The 19,272-nt window shown below is 40.1% G+C and overlaps 2 protein-coding genes across 4 annotated transcripts in view; one reads left to right on the top strand and one right to left on the bottom strand.

Annotated features, from left to right (window-relative positions):
* LOC136427638 (coiled-coil and C2 domain-containing protein 1-like) overlaps positions 1 to 6,020 on the top strand; it is a 29,617-nt gene extending 23,597 nt beyond the window's left edge. Inside the window, exons 22-27 of one of the 3 annotated variants that reach the window (XM_066416662.1) lie at positions 484 to 530; positions 2,579 to 2,636; positions 3,760 to 3,886; positions 4,382 to 4,458; positions 4,728 to 4,775; positions 4,898 to 6,020. In XM_066416662.1, the coding sequence (XP_066272759.1) occupies positions 484 to 530; positions 2,579 to 2,636; positions 3,760 to 3,886; positions 4,382 to 4,458; positions 4,728 to 4,775; positions 4,898 to 4,936 (396 nt within the window). In that variant the 3' untranslated portion in view covers positions 4,937 to 6,020. Of the gene's footprint in view, positions 1 to 483; positions 531 to 1,168; positions 2,356 to 2,578; positions 2,637 to 3,759; positions 3,887 to 4,381; positions 4,459 to 4,727; positions 4,776 to 4,897 lie in introns of those variants that run through there. The other 2 variants (XM_066416664.1, XM_066416663.1) reach the window with 2 other exon arrangements.
* On the bottom strand, positions 5,877 to 18,098 carry LOC136427639 (DNA (cytosine-5)-methyltransferase 3A-like). The gene is made up of 18 exons (XM_066416666.1): positions 18,016 to 18,098; positions 17,683 to 17,853; positions 16,951 to 17,106; positions 15,701 to 15,811; positions 15,016 to 15,154; positions 14,050 to 14,199; positions 13,296 to 13,420; positions 12,676 to 12,788; positions 11,905 to 11,959; positions 11,511 to 11,639; positions 11,105 to 11,189; positions 10,302 to 10,447; positions 9,526 to 9,616; positions 8,693 to 8,841; positions 8,242 to 8,327; positions 7,938 to 8,013; positions 7,635 to 7,756; positions 5,877 to 7,099 (listed from the first exon to the last, which is right to left on the bottom strand). The coding sequence occupies exons 1-18, from the start codon at positions 18,067 to 18,069 to the stop codon at positions 6,949 to 6,951; spliced, it is 2,109 nt and encodes a 702-aa protein (XP_066272763.1). The 5' UTR covers positions 18,070 to 18,098; the 3' UTR covers positions 5,877 to 6,948.
* Between the last annotated feature and the right edge of the window lie 1,174 nt (positions 18,099 to 19,272).

The following is a 19,272-nucleotide window of genomic DNA, read 5'->3' as shown; positions in this document are numbered from 1 at the left end:
CATAAGGTTTACCAGATGCTGGTGCGTCTTATAAGCTATCATTGCAAGGTGGAATATGGGTAAAGGTGTAATAAATTTGATATTGAAGACAGACAATGGAGCTCATTTTCTCCTCTGCATCATTCTAATGCTTGCATGTTTTTTAATGTACTCGTATGTAGTTTGCTTGTACCATCAGATTTATGTGTATATTTACATCTTAAGTGTCAGTTATCAATGTATCATATACACAATGTACCTGAAATGAGTATTATCTTGGGAAAGCTGAATTCATTGGTGAAGCTATTCCATAAAACATGAATATAGTATCATATTGTGTGTTGTACTATTACAATGCTGTCTTGTTGCTGAACACTAAAAATGTGGTATGTTACCTGAACCCAGGTCACTATAGCAAAAAAAACATGGTGTGTGACCAAAAATTACACTTCTTGTGAAGTTTCAGGATGGCAAGAGATGACCTGTATAATGTTTCTCTTCCAGGATGGAGGTGGAGCGGCGACCTCATCCCAGTCTGCAGGACAGAGTGGGTAAGCACAGTCCGACCTTTCAGTTGTAGACTGGCACTCTGACCTCCCTCAGTCCTACATTGTGTACCAACATTAGGACTCAAGCCTCACCTGTCTGCTTTCTCCAAGGTTTTGTTGTAAGAGGCTGTCATTTTCAAATTGTTTCTCCACCAAGAGACGATGTTGTCCAAAAATAGTTTGGTAACCCTACTTTCACTTGGGTCTCATATTTTTTTACCTCTCAAGAGCAGATTGTTTCAGACCAAAGTGACCTTGACAAAACATGAAAGCTCTTATTAATAAGTCTACTCATTCATTCAAAACATGTCGTTGAATTTCTCACAGTCATATGCCCAACTGGGGCAATAAGAATTGTTTCCAAATGCTTCATTTTCTGAAAGTTATTATTGCTTGTTCTGTTGTTCAGGTTAAGCACTTGCAACATATCTTGGAGGAAGTTCATACAAAATCCTTGCTATATCAGTTGTCTGCATCTAGGTTAATTGTGTGGAGTGTCTTTTTGCACAATATCTGGTCTGTCCTGCTGCTGTGCTGTGGTAGACTAGACTGAAGCTGTATGCGGTGATATCCTTCTCTCTTCTGTCTGCACCCCTCCCCTCTCCCCTCCTCTCCTCTCCCTCTGCCCCATGTTGGTGTAGGAACCCAGGCAGGTGTATCTGTTGTTGCAGCGTTCGCTCAAAGATGTGCTCGGTTGTATGATGGGGAGTCGACTCAGCAGAACCGTGGGGATTCTGTTACATCCCAACATTCACTATCACATAACAAGATTTTCTATTGCATGTACTCTTGACTGGGGGTAAAGACTGTCTTCCAGATATGTCGCATCCCATAGTCTAAAACTAGATAATTAGAAAAGAATGCAAAGCAGCTTTAAGATAAACCAGTCCTGTATATAAAAGCAGGTATATTCCGAGATATTCTGGGAGCTTTCAAAAAGTATTGGGATTTTTACTGAACTAGATGTGAATTGTTGTGATCTTACTGTACATGTATGTACTTAAGTACTACATGTAGCAGTAGCAAACTGTTAACTACAACCAATTTTGCTTCTCTAACAAGTAATGTAAGAATAAGACTAGTAAGAGCTGTTTGTAATCGCTATCTTACTGTATACTCAAGTCTGGTAGTAATTTTTAACAACTCATATGCCACTCTACCTACTAGTAGTAAATACTTGTAGTAAAAATGTTGTATTGTAGGCAGTGTTTGCTATATTCATTATTGTACACAGATTAATCACAATAGGAACAACTGTTGTGCAAAATACAACCCCGTAGCTATATATAGCTTCCCAAGATTTGCAGTAATGGCTGCATTTTTGAATATATTTGTGTATTGTTTATAGACGTATATGTATAGTACTTGACTGTAGATATTTTCTTTTATTAAGTAGAATGTGACATGCTGCATGGATATGCTGTAAATGTGTGGTTTCCCAGTATAGTAATGCATAAATTTGTAATATTCTATTTCACTAAAAGTGCCTTGCGATATGAGAATCTGATTATTAATAACTAATATGAAAAAGATTTTACCCAAAGCCACAAAGCGTAAACTACATGGCCAAACTGGAGAATAGAATATGTCAATTGATATCTGATCTTTATTATGAGAAATTGTCAATCATTGTGAAGCCATGATTGGAGTGGCATGAGATTACATTGTACATAAGAAAAATAAATATGCTGCAGCTGGAACTACATTGGTAGTTTTTATTGTGCATACGTTGTACTAAAGGCAGTGCAGGTGTACAATCATTAATGCTGGATGCCTGCTATAATTCTGTCTTATTCTTCTTTATTAGTTTCCAGGTGTTGTGCAGTACTAATAAGGAAAATAATGGGTTTCAGTAGTTTTCTAGGAAGCATTAGGAAGAATGATACACATACCTTTCCTCCCAGAGGTCATTGTTTTGTGAGAATAACATCAGGGAACATTCCAGAAGCTCCTCTCAATGATAACTGTTATTAAATAGCAGCAAGGAACTGTAAATCTAATGTGTTCCCATAATGTCATTCTTCTGTACCATGAATATTTGTCTCTTCCAGTCCCCACCTGCCCAGTCTGGAGGTCCTTAAGTTTGAACAGAAACTCCTCGAGAGACAGGTGAGCCTTGGTCATGTAACCAAGGAGGTTAAAATAAGAAGGCCTTCTTATTTGAACCTCCTTGATGTAACCAAAACTACCTTCAGTTTGAACCAATGTAATAACTTTTCAGTACTAATGAATGATCAAAACTTATATCATTCTGTTTATTTGATGCCTTTATCTTAAAGTTGATTGCTCATATCAACTAAAGCTGCTTTTCAGTTTTCAAATGTCATGTACATGTAACCAGCACAGAGAACTGGGGATGGTGATGGGAACATTGTGTGAAACTCAGTTTGAGCTAATTTGATAGCTTTTTAGTACTACGGAATGATCAAATGTTGTATCTTCAACTTTACTTTATACCTTTATTTTAGACATGATTATTGCTCATATCAGCCTAAAGCTGCTTTTCATAGTACCATTTCATTTTCAATATGCTACAAAAATACATTCTAAGGCTTCTTGTCAAAAGTGTTTGATTAAACTCCTTAATGTATTAGAGTAAGTAGCTGGCATGTGTTAAGCCAGTTCACATACCAGTATAGTACCAGAATACATTAAATTTTATAATTGAAAAGTGTATTTCATCACTGGCTGCTTAGCTGGTCAGTCATGATCACTTATTATCATATTAGGTAGATATCGTTGACCAATCAGAAGGTCCATTTGCGGGTCTGTAATCTTCATACAGACCCGAAAAGCAGGTCTGTAAACTTCGTATGGACCCGCGGGTCTGTAAACTTCGTACGGACCCAGTGTTTGAACGTAACCATTGAATGACGGGGTTTTGTTTTTATATTTCATGTTAAGACAAATACTACACAAATTAAATACAACACAAAGTACTACTAAATACTATATGGACAATGGCTATATGATTCCCATAACCACCGAATAAAGTGCCGAGGTCGCGAAGCGACCGAGGCACTTTATTTGGTGGTTATAGGAACGACCATGCCTTATCACACCATATAGACCAAAGGAAAGCGGGTCATTAACCCTAACATGTTATATTGTCAAAGCTGGACATGGAAGTTACACTGTCATTCCTCCCTGTGTAAAGTACTTGAATGTGTTCTACCGTTGCTGGTGATGTTGAGGATTTACTGAGATGAGAACATTGTGTTGTGTTTCCCAGATCCAAGCGGTGAAGTCCAAGGGCAGGTTAGTTCCAGAGAGAAGCATTCAGGTGTACCAGGAGATGGGGCAGCAGATCATACATGTACAGAACCAGCTGGCAACGGGAGGGCCTTCTGTTAAGAAAGGTACACCCAGTCCACTCGTTTAGTAGTGTTGTGGTTTAGTTTTAAAGTCTATGGAAGCTTGGTTTGAAGTTACTATTCTTTGCCAGTGAACAAACTTTTGCTTAGTACCATATTTACATGTATATGTAACCTGCATTAACATTAACGCCGGGCTACATAGATCCGCCACTTTGAAAAACTGTGGGTTTGAGAGATCTCTAGTGCAGCACCCCTCAGGTATGCACAGTTTAGATATACATGTACTGGAGTGCATTATACTGAGGGATGTTGGGTTGCAGATCTGTTTGGATGTATCTCTTCAGGGTGGAGGAATTATGTACCCTGGTGGACTTATGTTTAGTACATGTTACTCTTCTATCCATATTTCTACGTTGCTACACACTTGCAGGTCTTATTGAATGAGTTTGACTAGACCAGACACCCTGTGCATATCAGAATCCAGCAATGTTGTTGCTGTACTGTACAGACTTTTTTTGTACATTGTGTGTCTTACAGCTTATATTAAGCAACTGGAAGCGAGTCTTACCAGTTATCACGCAGAGGCTGTGCAGTGGACAAAACAAGGCAAAAAGGTAGGCTCCAATCTTCATTGTTTTAGTCCATTCAGATCAGTAGTTACATGCTGTGCCAAAACACAGTGTCCTACCTTCCCAATTACTGCAGAAACATTATAAGTGATATGGTATTTGTTATTAGTTACAACTCTAGCGGTTGAGTTTGGATAATTGAAGTATATATATTATATATATATACATTCAAAGGGTGTTGAAGACAACTTTCAGATGTTGTTGATCATTATTTACATGTCAGGATTTTAACGTATGATTTGTGTGTTTTACAGGAAAGAGCACATCAGGCTTTGAGTAAGAAAAAAGTTGTGGAGAATGAGGTAAGAGCCTTAAGTTTGTAGAATTTCTCCTAAATTTACAAAGACTGTATATTTATCTCTTGAACACCATTCTTGATTTGAGTAAAGGATATTTCAACAAAGAATTATAATCTTTCTTGCAGCTGATGAAGTTCAAAGCTGCGGCTGTCCACACAAAGTGATCGTCACCAACCTACACAACACCTTAGATTAACAAGGATAATGCATGTCATGCGTCAGACCTGAATTAATAGTCTTGATATGTATAGGAAGGAAGCAAAGTTTTTTAAAGCATAAATATCAAAATGATTTGCTGCATTAAAGATACAAAGAATGTTTTTCAACTACATACTTTAGGAAGCATTTTATAATGGGGAAATGTATCAAGAGAAGTTGTCCCTACTTTTTTCTTCAGAAACTTGCCATTTTCAATGGGGTGTACTTAGAATGAATCATTGCTCTGCATCCAGTTACGTTCTCCAGTTGTTACATAACTGTCATGAAGAAAATATTTGTAGAATGCCCTATATTTCCAGACAGACTGGTATAGTTTGGCATCCAGCAAGTGCTACACTAAACCACCTAGCTCACTGTTAATGTGAAACACTGTCTAGATGAATGTAAGTAAACACAACTGCTCTTTGTAACTTCAGGGGAAGTTGACTACAAAACCTTGTTACCTCCCATGTGACATTGTTTTTGCTTTAAGTTTAAACCTAGTGTCTTGTCAGATAGTGACTTTAACGTATGTATGAACTGCATAGCCGTGCAGTCCTTATCTGAAGCCCAACCATATATAAGCCACAAAATGAGGGGCAAAAACAGAACAGGTATATAAGATGTACAGGATCTATAGAATTAAGAATATTTCCAAGCTTTTATACTATACATTTTGACAAACTGTACATCATTTATCAGATTGTAGGTAGAAGGCCTGTCCATGTAATTTGGGGTGTTGTTTGTTTAGACTTTTTTTTTAGGAATTGTAAAGTCATCTATGTTTTAGCAGTGCTATTTTGTGTGGAAACCAATTGTATTCATCCAAAGATGTGTCATCATTTCAACTGGATGTGGCTATCACAGGCTAATGTAGTGTGTCTAAGAAAGTAGAAACCAGCTTGATGAATTTAAAGAAATGTGGTTTATTGCAGAAAAGTCTGTTTCTTTGTATGCAAAATAAGAACATGAACAAGAACTGAACATAAACGTAAGATACCGAGTAAGCTTGCCTTTACCACTGGTACAATAAAGTATGATGTCATGGCATCTGTTGTGGTGTTAGATGCATGGTGACTTACGGTACTGTACTAAAGACTACATGACATGCCTTTTTGCTTTGTTGCAACAGAAGCACTGTGCGATACAGACTTTAAGTTCACAAAGTTCACAAATGTGAAACTAAGTTTGGGCACCTGAAATTGCACTGAAAGCTTTTGTTCCACACTTTAATTGCTCTTGCATTTGAATTGAGTCAAAACTGAGAATGCACAGTCAGTTGTGCGTAATGTGAAGAGGAGCAGTTCAGATGGACCCAGACATGGACCACTGACATCACAAATTAGTTCACACTGCTTCCTGAAAGTCATGGACAAATTGAACAAAGTTTCATTACAATTTCAGGTACTTATTTCCTTTTATAACAGTATGGCAGAAACAAAACCTCAATATCAAAGTCAACAACCTGAAGTTGAAAAGAAAATACTTAAACTCAGCAACTAAGAGAACTACTCCAGAAAACTGTGCACGTGGGTATATGATGCTGTGGTCATGAAACACTGGATAACAGTCAAACACAAACAAGAACCAAAATGCTTAACAGTTTTAACCTATCCTGACTCAACTAGAACTTAACGGTTGCAACATGCCTTTTTGGAAATGCTCTGTTATGATAAGTAACTGAACGATTTGCTGACAATTTATACTCAATCTGTCACATAGCCGACTAGTTCAGATAATTTCAGATAATCTAAGCACAATTTACAAGAACAAAATATATTCTTCATATCAATGATTAAGAAAAAACATGTTTTTTTACCCAGATTCTCATATCATATCAATTTTTGCTAGCTTTACATGATTGACACACATTAGATACTGCTCAAAAAGGCCAAATTTCTTTTTTTTTTGCTTTCCCGCCAACTTACACTGCACATAAGTAGAGTTCTCTCTGTATAACTTTCTCTTTCCAAATCAACTACTCCTTGTCCTGACACTGGAAGTAGTCCTTCAGGGGAGCCAGCAGGTGCCGGATGACAGGGATGCTCCACGCCCGGCCCAACAGCCGCTGACGGGAACAGCGACTCATGTTGCACACATCCGTGTAGTGGCTGGGGAACCCAAACACACTGCAGGGAAACACAGGTGCGTTTAGGACATGTAACTGCAGAACCCAGGATCATTTTCGACTTTACTTCACGGTTTGTGTTATGATCAGAACCACAAAGTGATGTCTAACACGGAGACTCCTCAAAGTACTTAGAATTTAACCCAACATGTGAAGCACAGTAAATGTTTGAAGCTATTGCCACAAATCCTCATTTACCCCTAACAATTCAAACATTTTTCCTGGCATGAAATATTATCACTCTACTGCAATTGATTTGCTGTGTCCCTTTTTAGATAAAATGTTTGAATTGTTTTAACTTTCTCCAGGCGTATAGCCCGGGTATTTGAACCTTACTTCTTAAATGCATTTTCCAGCCTTAAATGTACCTCCACCAAGTTATGTAACTCAAATAAAGATGTAGCAAAAGAAAGCAATAAATCATTTCTTAACAGCAGAATGAATTAACTTATTTTTGCATCAAGCTGATTTTTTGCAGCTCAGTTCCAATGGATTTACAAAGTGTGTGACAAATTGAATTTTCCACAGACACCCACCCTTCGAGCTCGGTGCACCAGAGTGTGTCTGGCTGCCCCTCCATGAGTACTGGCGCCGCCTGCTGTTTCCCCTGGTTACGTACTGAGTGCAGAGTGGTTGTCACAGTCCGCACCTTCTTAACCTGAGGGAAACACACAATAGATACAGCTCTATCTCCAACGTAATGTACATTCATTTGAACAAGAACTGTACAAATTAAACCTTTTTGATTTTAAAGATAGTCAAGGGACTTTTTGCAATGATCACTACATAATGGCCATAAAGACGGGACTTTCTGACAAGGGAACATTTTCCCACCATACCTGAGCCACCCGGCCACAGCCTTTCTCCAGACACTGCTCTAAAGCCAGCTTGTCGCTGGCCTGAGGCACCAAGGGCCTGGTGACAAGGATAACATGAAACACATTAGAATGTACATCAAAAGTACCTCTCCTTATAGAGCATTTAAAATTGTGTGTTGGGCTTTTGACAAGCTCCAGAAAAGTGCAGATTGAACTGTTACAATAATCTCAATGCCACTTACACATGAAGGACATAAAAGTGCCACTGAATCCGTATTCTAAGGTATGAATTGTCTTAAATATACCATATTATGGTAGGACTGACCTATTCATGCCAGGGAGGTTCCCCCAGAAGTAGCGAGCGCGATGAGCTGGAGACACGTCTTTGGCATCCACCACCACTGGGTTACACTGAGGATGGAATCATCAACAAGCTACAGGTCACAAATATCCTGGTGCAAGCAAATATCTTTGACTTGGAAAGTATTTGACATTTCTTTTTCTCTCCCTTTTCTCTCTCTTCTCTTGTTGATGAATCAGCAATCTTCTTCTGTTAGCCAGCAGTTACTACAGGTTTCCCAGCTTGTAATCTACATGTAGATGACTGCATCATGTGACAGCTCACTGTTATTGTGCCCAGAATTTGGGCAAGAAATTGTACAATGAGCCAGTCCCTCATCATCTAGATTAAACATCTGATGAACAGCAAGTCACAAAAAAGTCTTATCCATATTTGAACATTAAAAAAGAGTGTCTACTAAGTAACCATGAGTTACCCCCAGAAATAGGCTGATGTCCTGTTTGTACTGGTGCTTCATGGCCACCACGTTCTCAAACAGCCAGAAGAACGGCCGGGCGTCACCAGGAGCGGGGGTAGCGTGCTGCAGCAGTCGGTAGAAATGGAAAAACATCACGCCTGTTCCCCCTGTGGGGAAAGAACACAAAAGGTCAGTTAACATAGTGTATTCAATCTAATAATAAGAGTTCTATACATCTTGTAGTCATATACCGTCAGATATTAGTGATAGTCCACCTGCCATGTGTGTACAAGTTGCTATACATTGTACCTGTTACAATTGTTGTACAGTAAATAAGTTGTTCTTCTTCTCTAACATATATCATACATGCATATGTGATCATCTGTGCAGCTAAATGGAGTCACTTTTATGAATAAAGTGCACTTAGGCCACATCAATTTAATTTCTTGGTTAACAGATTTTTATTTTTCAAAAAAAATAAAAAATCAGGAAAACAGAAGGCTGGGCCTTAGGCTACACCAATTTGATTTCTTGGTTAACAGATCTTGTTTTTTAATTTCAGCAACAACAAAAAAAAATCATGAAAACAGAAGGCTGGGGTGAAAACTTGCACCTGACCCTGTTCCCTCCCTGAAAGAGTGTGCACCAAAGTACAAACTTTCCACTGAGATTCTGTTTTCCTGTTGATTTTCCAATCTACCATTTTTTAAGAAATTCCGTTAGTCTGTGATTTGATATTGGACAATGCCAGAGTACAAAGTTGCAATTGGTGCATCTATTAATCTAGGTAGCACATCTGTACTATGATAGAACTAACTTCCAGATAAACATCAGAAACTTTTTCCACTTACCATACAGGCCTGCTCTGTTGGGGTTGGCAATAGACAGGTCATTGCATGGACTTCCTCCCAGCACAAGGTCAAACGGACCAAACTTTGGTATCTGTGAAAGAGATATAAGTAAAACAATCATCATTTCAATGCCATGATATCAAATTAATCTCTGCAGTCAAGTGTTTTATTTGATCTTCCTTTGTGACTCATTTCTTCTAAGTCATATTTAAAGTAATCTTTTTAAAGACCATTGAAAATGATTCCAATAACTTGTGTAAGATGTTAAAATGAGTGGATCTCATAAAATTAGCTGCCAAAGAAAATATTGAGATTTATATCAAAGAGTAGACCGTATATATAGAATACAACACGGTGTATTCCGTATCACCCGAGGTACCGGCCCGACTGTGGGTCGTGTGACCCGTGGGAGGGCCGAGGGTGATGCGGAATACATCGTGTTGTATTTTATTTATAATATATCATATCCACACAAAAAACACACATTTCAATGCGAAATGCGCCTGAAGTTGAGGGAGTTTTTGTAACAACATTGATTCCAACTTTTGAATCCGGTATTCGATTTTTCGACAGCGGCACCACCAATGCACTCGAAATACATTCTAAATATTCTATGGAAGCCCGTGTGATAAAAGTAGAACCCCGTGTGATAAGGAAATTATCACACAATGCGGAACACCCATATGGAATGTTTTCGCGGCCAAGGTATGACAAGATTTCCCCTGTTGAAATGAAAATAAACAAACAAACAAACAAACATAAAAGGCTATACTAACATCAGTGTTCCTGATACTGCGGATGTCTCCCAAGTGGCGGATCCCCCCAGTGTGCCTGAGCTGGGACACTTTGATGGCATCCGGGTCGATCTCTGAGGCGTAGCACACATCCACTGTGACACCCAGGTCCTTGAGCACCAGTAAGGCTGGAAAGGAGTCTTAGTTAGCATCTGTCATTGGTAATTTTGCTGGTGGAATCTATCATGATGTATGGTGCAAAATTAGGATTGGGCCCAGAGTAGCGGATCACATGAAGTTGTGATACTGTTAATGCAGAAATGTTCGCGATGGTTTTATGTTCGCGGTTTTCGTGGCGACCGTTTCACCGCGAACTTAAAACCACCGCAAATGTTTTTGTCCGATACTGTAGCAGTATGTGACTATAGAGCTGCTGTAAACTTAAAACCACCGCGAACACTCCATTTTCACCTTAGCGCCAAATAAAAACCATGTGAACTTGAATGCATTTACAGTACTTAGTTAAATATCAGATATACTGAACCACGGCATTGAGTAACAAAGTATCACGGAATATAAAATCAACTAACATAATCCACCACGGTACATAATTCTGCCCCCCTGAAAAGATACATCCCAACAGATCTCAAGCCCAAGGTCCCCAACTATAATGCACTCCAGTGTACATGTACATTGTCTAAACTGTGGATGGGTGCACTGAACTTAAGAGATCTCACAAACCCACAATTTTTCCAAGTGGCAGATTTTTGTAACCCGGCAGATTAATGTTAAATGGAGGTTAGCAATAAATGTAAAGCTAAAGCTGGCACTACAAAAGCTCTTACCCGTGCCAATGCCATCGAACAGTGATAGAACCCTGATGGGACGTCGCTGCTGTGCTGGGACAGGCGGGTACAGCTTTGGTTGACCCTTAAGAACAGAAAAAAACATTCGTTTGAATTTATTTGATGCTTGTAGAAATCTAGCATACTAAGAGTTGATATCTTATTATAGTCAGACAAAGATGCCCACCTTAATTGAATTTCTGGGCATTAAAACTCCAAATTCAACATCTTGTATCTTATGCTCATCTGATGCTTGTAAAAATCTAGCATACTAAGAGTTGACACATCTTATTATATAGTGGGACAAAGATGCCCACCTTATTTGAAATTCTGGGCATTAAAACCCCAAAGCAACTAATCTACATCTTGTATCTAATGCTAAGATCTCTGAATCTGCCATACTCACAAAGTCCTCCACATCATCCATGGCAAAGAACTGCTGCAGCCTGGCTGACCAGTCCTGCTGCCGGTATAACAGTCCATGTCTGGGCTCCTCCCGACACATGTAGCACATCCACGGGTCCTCTAGTACAGCCTGGGGGAAATAAACAGTATACAATGAAAGCCTGCACCGGAAAACACTTTCTACAATCATGAAGCTTCTGTCATGTACAACATATAACTCGGATGAGTCATAGATAACAAGTATAACTGCAAACAAAAAATGAACATTATCAAAGTTACATCAATTGAACCTAGCAAGTTTGATAACTGAGAATGTAACAGCAAAGAATATTGTTTCAACTATATAGATGTATGCAAGAAGAAAGAAGAGATTTGCCAGTCTATGGAATGCCTACCTGGTCTGCTGTGCCTGGTCCAACAATCAGGTCAAGGCAGTCTTTGCAGAAGGACCTGATGATATGATATATATATATATGATAGCCACCTGATCATTGTTTGATTATCATCTGCTATTTCTGTAAATATGTTATTTTCAAGCACATTCTTTTTTTATAACATAAACCCATTCAAAAGAACAAGGCAATCAGATATTGCAGACATCACCCCTTCACATAGGTCAGAAACACATACACATAGACCAAAACAATTGCAGCTAGCAGTAAGGTGATTGTCAAAGTATGACTTGGAGGATATTCAATATCGATGCCACCTTGACTAATAGATTTCCCAACAGAGAACCATCACAGTTAGTTACGCCATATAATATATATAGAATACAACACGAAGTATTCCATATCACCCGAGGTACCAGCCCGACCGTGGGTAGGATCGCCCGGCGGCCGTAGGGACCCCCCAAAAACACACATTTCAATGCGGAAAGCGCCAAAAGCTGAGGAGGTTTGTCCTTGAACACAAAACTGTAACAACATTGATTCTAATAGCTATAACCTCCGAATTCGGTATTCAAATTTTTGACGGCAGCACAAAATGCATTCTAAATATTCCATGGAAGCCTGTGTGATACAGATAGTTATCACATGGTCCAGAACACCCGTATCAGGCCCAGGCATGACATAAAATAACAAAGGATATGTGACATGTACATGTAGGTACAAAGACAGAGATCGATAGTTCCAGATGTATGTTTGATGCTGACACATGCTCACCTGCAGCAGCTGTCCTGTCCACACATCAACACCTCTGTCCCAGCTGCACACAGGCTGCAGTACGACTGGTACCCATCCTCGTCAAACTGGTACGACGACTCCAGAAACTCAATCTGGGCGAGTAAGGGGATCAGTGAACACCAAACAACTGGCGAAAATTTGTAAGCAGGGACTGGTGAATACTGAACAACTGGCAAGAATTTGTTAGCAGATAGTAATGGCAGATGGAAAGACTTGAACAAATGGAAAGTCACAATAGTAATTGCTACCATATCAGCACCAAGGACAGATAGAACTTCACTTTTCCAACAAAGACATAATCTGCATTACCATACAACTGGTGATGATTGCCAAACAATAGCACAACAAATGTAACTATAATTATTCCATTTGACGAAGACAGTGGCTATGTTTCTATTTGCCATGGACAGAGACAATAGCAATGATGGATGTGGTCAAATTTTCACTACATCTCCCGAGGCACCAAAGTCATACTTGTAAGTAAAGGTTTGACACAAATAATCAGGCTATCTAGAAAACTGTCATTTACACCATCCTAAGTCATCCTATTCACAGTGTGTACCATATACTACTAAGTAGAAAGACTGGGTAAAGCCTACCCTGCACCCCTCACACAGCCCTCCCCTGAACAGTGGGTGCTGTGTCTCCACATCCAGACTCCCACAGGCAAGGCACAACTGGTCAACGGACAGCTGCTTCTTCCGCACATCCTCAAACAGTTTTGCTACAGGAAAAAAAAGGATTTATGAAATCTACAAGTGTAAGGGAAAAAGGAAAGTGATCTCGAACCAGTTTAGCTCAAATGAACTCAATGAACAGATGAGCTAATCTTCCACTGGTCGTGACAGAAAGACAGACGCTATGTACAGTATTTACAGGTTCATTGTACCGGGGAAATTCCCCTAGCGCTTTTCGACAAGCACAATGAATAGTGGACCACGGCTTAACGTCCCGTCCTAAGGACTGCGACCTTTTCCGGTAGCGTGCATGTCGGTTGAGCAACACAGTCAGGATCGAACCCGGGGCTTCTAGTTCCAGAGGCAAGATCGCTAACTACTGGACTACGCACGCTACGTATGGGACTTGGTATAACAATGGTTTTGAAATGTAGAATTTCCAAACATCCTTGACCACAGCTTGAATGTTCGTCTGTGTAGGTAGAAGTCATTCTGGGACAAGTTTGTACTGTAATTTCCAATGCAAAAAATTGGACTTACTTAAATTTGTGTTGGAAGTTACAGTTCAAACTTTTTTTCAGAATCCTTGACCGCATAATGACGGATATTGTTGCACCTGTTTTAGACCAAATCAATCAATCAATCAATCAATCAATCAATCAATCAATCAACTCACCTCTTTCCAGTCTTGAGTCCACTGATTTCCTGCGACCCTCAGATGAAGCTCCCTCAGGTGTTGCAGCAGCAGCAGCTGCCTGCTCCAGCTGTTTCAGGTGTCTTGCCTGGAGCCACTGATGCACCAGGTGATCAGGTGGCTTGGCTTCCTCTGGAACACAGTAAGGAAAGACTCCTGAATGTCTTACATAAAGAGCAATGACAGAAGATATGAATGAATGAATAAACTTTATTGCTTGACAATTGTACATGACACAATGGCAACAATGACTTTAAGCAATCAATGCAAGATGGAGATACATCCCTATACAGGTTTTAACAACTTAACTCTTAGTTTTTTTCTTCTTTAACCTGACTGTACAATGTCTGCTTGTACCAAACATTTCAGTACCCAGGTAGTTCCACTTTCACAAAATGAAAGCATTTACGATTGAATGTTTCTTCTGAGACATAATCTGTCCTACATTACACGGTAATCAAAATGTTTAAGAGACCAAAGGCTAGAACTAGTGCTGCGTACCTAAACGTAACATCAGGTACAGGTACCGGTACAGAGGTTTAGGTACAGGTCAGGACCTGTACCTGTACCTGAACAATTCTACATATTAACATGTGTTCTTCTGAACTTCTTCAATAATGACATTATCTTTATTCAAAGAACATTAACTAGGCCTCCTACCGCCAAACTCCCTTGGTCTTGCTAGCAAAACTCTTGGCCCTCCTGAAGGATCTGTTTTATATTTAGTTACACTGTCCCGAGGTGTTACTTTGGTCATGTTTGGTGTCGCAGGTCAGGAGATCAGTCATAAAATAAGCATAGACTTGGTGTAAATTTATATCGGTACGGTACCGGTACTTCATGATCCGGTCTTTTGGACCTGTACCTAATAGATTTTCATGGTACAGTACCGGTACGCAGCACTAGCTAGAACCCATCTTTACTGAAGCTATGGGTCTTGCTTGTTACCTGAGGAAGGCTTCAGACTGTCAGGGCCACCAGGGGAGAAGTCGTGTAAGGCCCACTGCACCATGGCCCTGTCCCGGTCCTGGTTCTTATGAGCCTCGGGAGACGACAGGAACTTCTTCTTCGCACGATCTGCAGCAACCTGAATGCAACAAAAGTCATCCTTGTAAAATGACTTCTTTGTTTATCTATTTATTGAGATTTACCACATTTGTGGAAGGATTGACATAACAGGTGACTATCATCTTTTCAAGATCTGATGTCAACCCAGACCAGACTGTAAGGTTTGGACCATTGCACACCGGGAAGAACCCCAGGGACTACTCTTTTCGATAAGTGTGGTGGGTTCTTTTACGTGCTCGAGGTGTGACTCTCCTTAAACACAGGACCTCCATTTAACAGCCTGTCTGAGGGACATCCCTAACTGAAGCTAGGTACTCATTTTTACCTGAGTGAAGTGAGGACAGTCGTATGAAGTGCCTTTACCAAGCGTGCAATGTCAGCCGGACAAATCGGGACCCCGGATTCGAACCCAGGATCTCTGGGTTCTGGGCCAAACGCCCTGCCACTGCACCACCATGACGCCACTACTTCTTGTACAAATATTGTCAGGATCTTATGAACAAGAAACAGGAATGTCTCCATGAAATAGAGAAAATCTTTCAGAACGTAAGTAGTTTCTTCTCACCTGTATAGACTCCAGTATGGCACGTTTGTAGGTCTGTAGTCTGTTGTACGTCCTCTCGTGATACAGCTGACTGAACTTTCCAAACGGCTCCAGCTTGTCCTCTACTTGAACCTGTCAGTATGCACATCATTGTAACGTTATTGCTGGAACTTTTCTGCATATACATGTACTTTCGGGGGTGTCCCTGTGGTGTAGTGGTCTGCGCCTTCTGCCTCTCACCACATCTGGTTCAAATTTCTTGGACCAGAAGGACTGGGGTTCAAGCCCCAGGTAGGACACCTCTGGACAAGAGGCGCATTGAGTCATACCAAAGACTTTATAAAAAAGGTACATACTTCTGAAACAGTATGGAAGTTAAACACACTCCACTGCCAGTGAACTAGCCCCCTGCTGCAGTGATTGCACCACAGTGTGGCCCAGGGCTATGAAACGGGGATGGGCACCGCCATATACATCAATAATGGTGTGGGAGGATTTTAAATGTATTCTAACTAACATGTACTTTCACTGATACAGGTGACACTCAAAATTACCTAAACCAGACAGATTCACCTGCATTTTGTTTTTATTCCATTCAATTAAAAAGAAACTGTAGGAAATATGGACCACATTGGACACTGCTTTTTTAAACACCTTTTTTGCAAGTGGATGAAAAGAAAGACAACAGTTGAAATGGTGATTGTAGGAAATATGGATCACATTGGAACTGTTAAAAATGTCAGTCAGTGACACAACAATTAAAGGCACCCAGAGCATTTTCTGTGGCTTGAAAACTGGAAATATTCTAGTTGCTGTAATCTTGATGAAATTGACATTTAATGCCACTGTTAACCACAATTTCGAATTTCATATCAAAAGTGCTAAAAAGCGGCACAACAATAAGCTACACGGTGATTCCTTTAGTTTCACGCGCCTAGTGTAATTGACCGATCCCATAGCCCCGACCACCTCTGACAAAACGTAGAAATGCAAATTAAAAATGTAAAAATGCAAATATCTAGCGGACATGCAGTCACTCTCTCATTGGTCGAACCGCTAATTGTAATGGGCAGTCAGGATTAGCGCTTGGATTTTCTATCAGTTCTCACCACACAACGACATTGCATCTTTGCTCCTTGAATGTTGATATGAAATGGTACAGTGTTATTGAAACTTACCATGTGTAGGAATGACTAGAAATTGGAGTTTTCTCATTCAAGTTTCAAGCCTCATAAAATGCTCTGGGTGCCTTTAAAAAGGTGCATACTTACAATGGAAAACTTCCCATCACCAAACCACCTGACCCAGCATGACCCGTCAGGAGCCGGGTCCCTCCCTGTCTCCACGCAGGACACCACCCTTCCTGGCCACCAGGTGTAACCCTTCAGCTTACCAAACACCAGATCTCCCATCCCATACTTCCCATCCTGTACACAAACAAGATAAATGTAACGGGGGGCGCCCTAACATGTTACGCGCCCTACATTCGTGAAAATATCTCACAGCGTTTTCCGCTTGTAACGCGGAGCGTGAAGGGCCCATGAACAGTATGAATACATTTCTTGTCCTTATATGTTCTTTAGATGAATCTGTTCAAAATTCATTCATTAAAACCTTACCACTCTCTGGCAACCAGCAATGGAGTGCCGTGAGTTCGAGCGCGTAAAAAACGTAACATGTTAGGGCACCCCCCGTTAATTCTGGGCACCTTGAATCATCTATCTACTATGTACTGTACTGTAAAGCAATTATCAAGGCATAAGATTACTTAATAGGTAATATTTCACAAATAACACATATCAACATCCTGTAATAAAAGGGTCCTGTAAAAGACTGTATTTTGCAATAGGAATTATTCTTATTAAACCTAATTTTGTGTACTGTCACTAAAAAGTATTCAGGCACATTACAGATTAATGTGTTAATCAAAATATGTTACCACTTTTCCTTACTTTGCTCCCACCCTGTATTTTTACTGAATAGAGGAATGAATTGTCCCAAACCTTGTACTCCTCTGGTAACTGTTCCTCTTGACTATTGTCTGTTGGACTGCAATTTTCTTGAAAGCTACTAGTGCTGATGGCACCTGGAGTGACAGGTGCTGTGGCAGGTGCGGAGGAGGTAGTGGCAGCTGCAGATGCTGCAGGTGTGTCCTTGGGCACAGCTAGATTTCCCTATGGTTGAAAAAACAGCTTGAATGTATGATTTTTTTAATTGATAACTGTTTTAAGTTCATGTCTCGACTTATCAAACAAATTCCTTGTAATAATTTTCAAGACTGTACTTGAGACACAGTATTTCTTATTTCACTCTGAAACTGACAACAAAGACTATACCTTGGAAGAAGTGGCTGGGTTATTCCTTATTGTTGTAAAGGCTAGAGGCTGCATCTGTGCCTTGACCTTTTTCTTTACAGCACTGCCCTATATTTGACAGAATAAGGTTTAAGGATGCAATCATTCTCCACAGTAATAACAGCTAGTATTCTTATTGTCACTATAAACTATGGTCCGAAACACAACCCTAGATATGTCATATTATACATATTATGTCATATTATAAGGTAGCGTGCGTAGTCCAGTGGTTAGCGATCTTGCCTCTGGAACTAGAAGCCCCGGGTTCGATCCCGGCTGTGTTGCTCACCCAACATGCACGCTACCGGAAAAGATCGCAGTCCTTAGGACGGGACGTTAAGCCGTGGTCCACTGTTCATTGTGCTATTCGAAAAGAGCTACGGGAAGTTCCCCGGTACAATGAACCTGTAAATACTGTACATAGCGTCTGTCTGTCTGTCTTCTTCTCTGTCACGACCAGTAGAAGATTAGCTCTTCAGTGAGCTAAAACTGGATCGAGATTACTTTCCTTTTCCTTTCCTTTATTATACTTCAGCCTGAGAACTTTAATTTCCAACCCAAATGTTTAAGTGTTTATAAACATTGAGATCTCAACATAGTTTACTTGACAGTATTGTACAGGTAGAGAATGCCACATCATAAAGTACACAAGTACACAAGTACACAATTAGTCTGAGTTTTTCACCTGTTCCTCTCTCTTCCTCTTCTTCCCTTTGTCGTCAACAGTGGCTGGAGCTTCAGGCTGGAACCGCTTTACAGGTGACAGTCTCTGTCTCAGGCTGTCCTCCCACCCAAACATGCCTCTGGTGTTCTCCATGTGGAATGGTTCAAGCTGTGCATGAAACAGTTCACAAGTCAGCAAAATGTTAGCGTCAAATAGTGAAACATTCAGATTTTCCTTAATGCTAACATGTACTTTACATAGCATAAGAAAGACGTACCAAGCTACCGTGAGGGAATCTACTTTCGAAGTTAAGTCATTGTTGGTGTATATGAAAAGAAAACATTGACTATCTTTACCTGTCTTCTCAGGACTACCATATCAGCACCAAGGACAGATGCAATTTCACCTTTCCATCAAATGCATAATCAGTACCATACAACTGATAATTGCCAAGCAATATCACTACAAATGTACCAGGAAACTACAAGCATTCCATTTGACAAGGACAGTGGCTATACATTCTATTTGCCATGGACAGAGATGATATCTATGATGTACATGTGCATGGTTTCTAA

The sequence above is a fragment of the Branchiostoma lanceolatum genome, chromosome 2 (assembly GCF_035083965.1).
Source record: "Branchiostoma lanceolatum isolate klBraLanc5 chromosome 2, klBraLanc5.hap2, whole genome shotgun sequence".
Lineage (NCBI taxonomy): Eukaryota > Metazoa > Chordata > Leptocardii > Amphioxiformes > Branchiostomatidae > Branchiostoma > Branchiostoma lanceolatum.
This window is presented reverse-complemented; position numbering and strand designations above follow the sequence as displayed.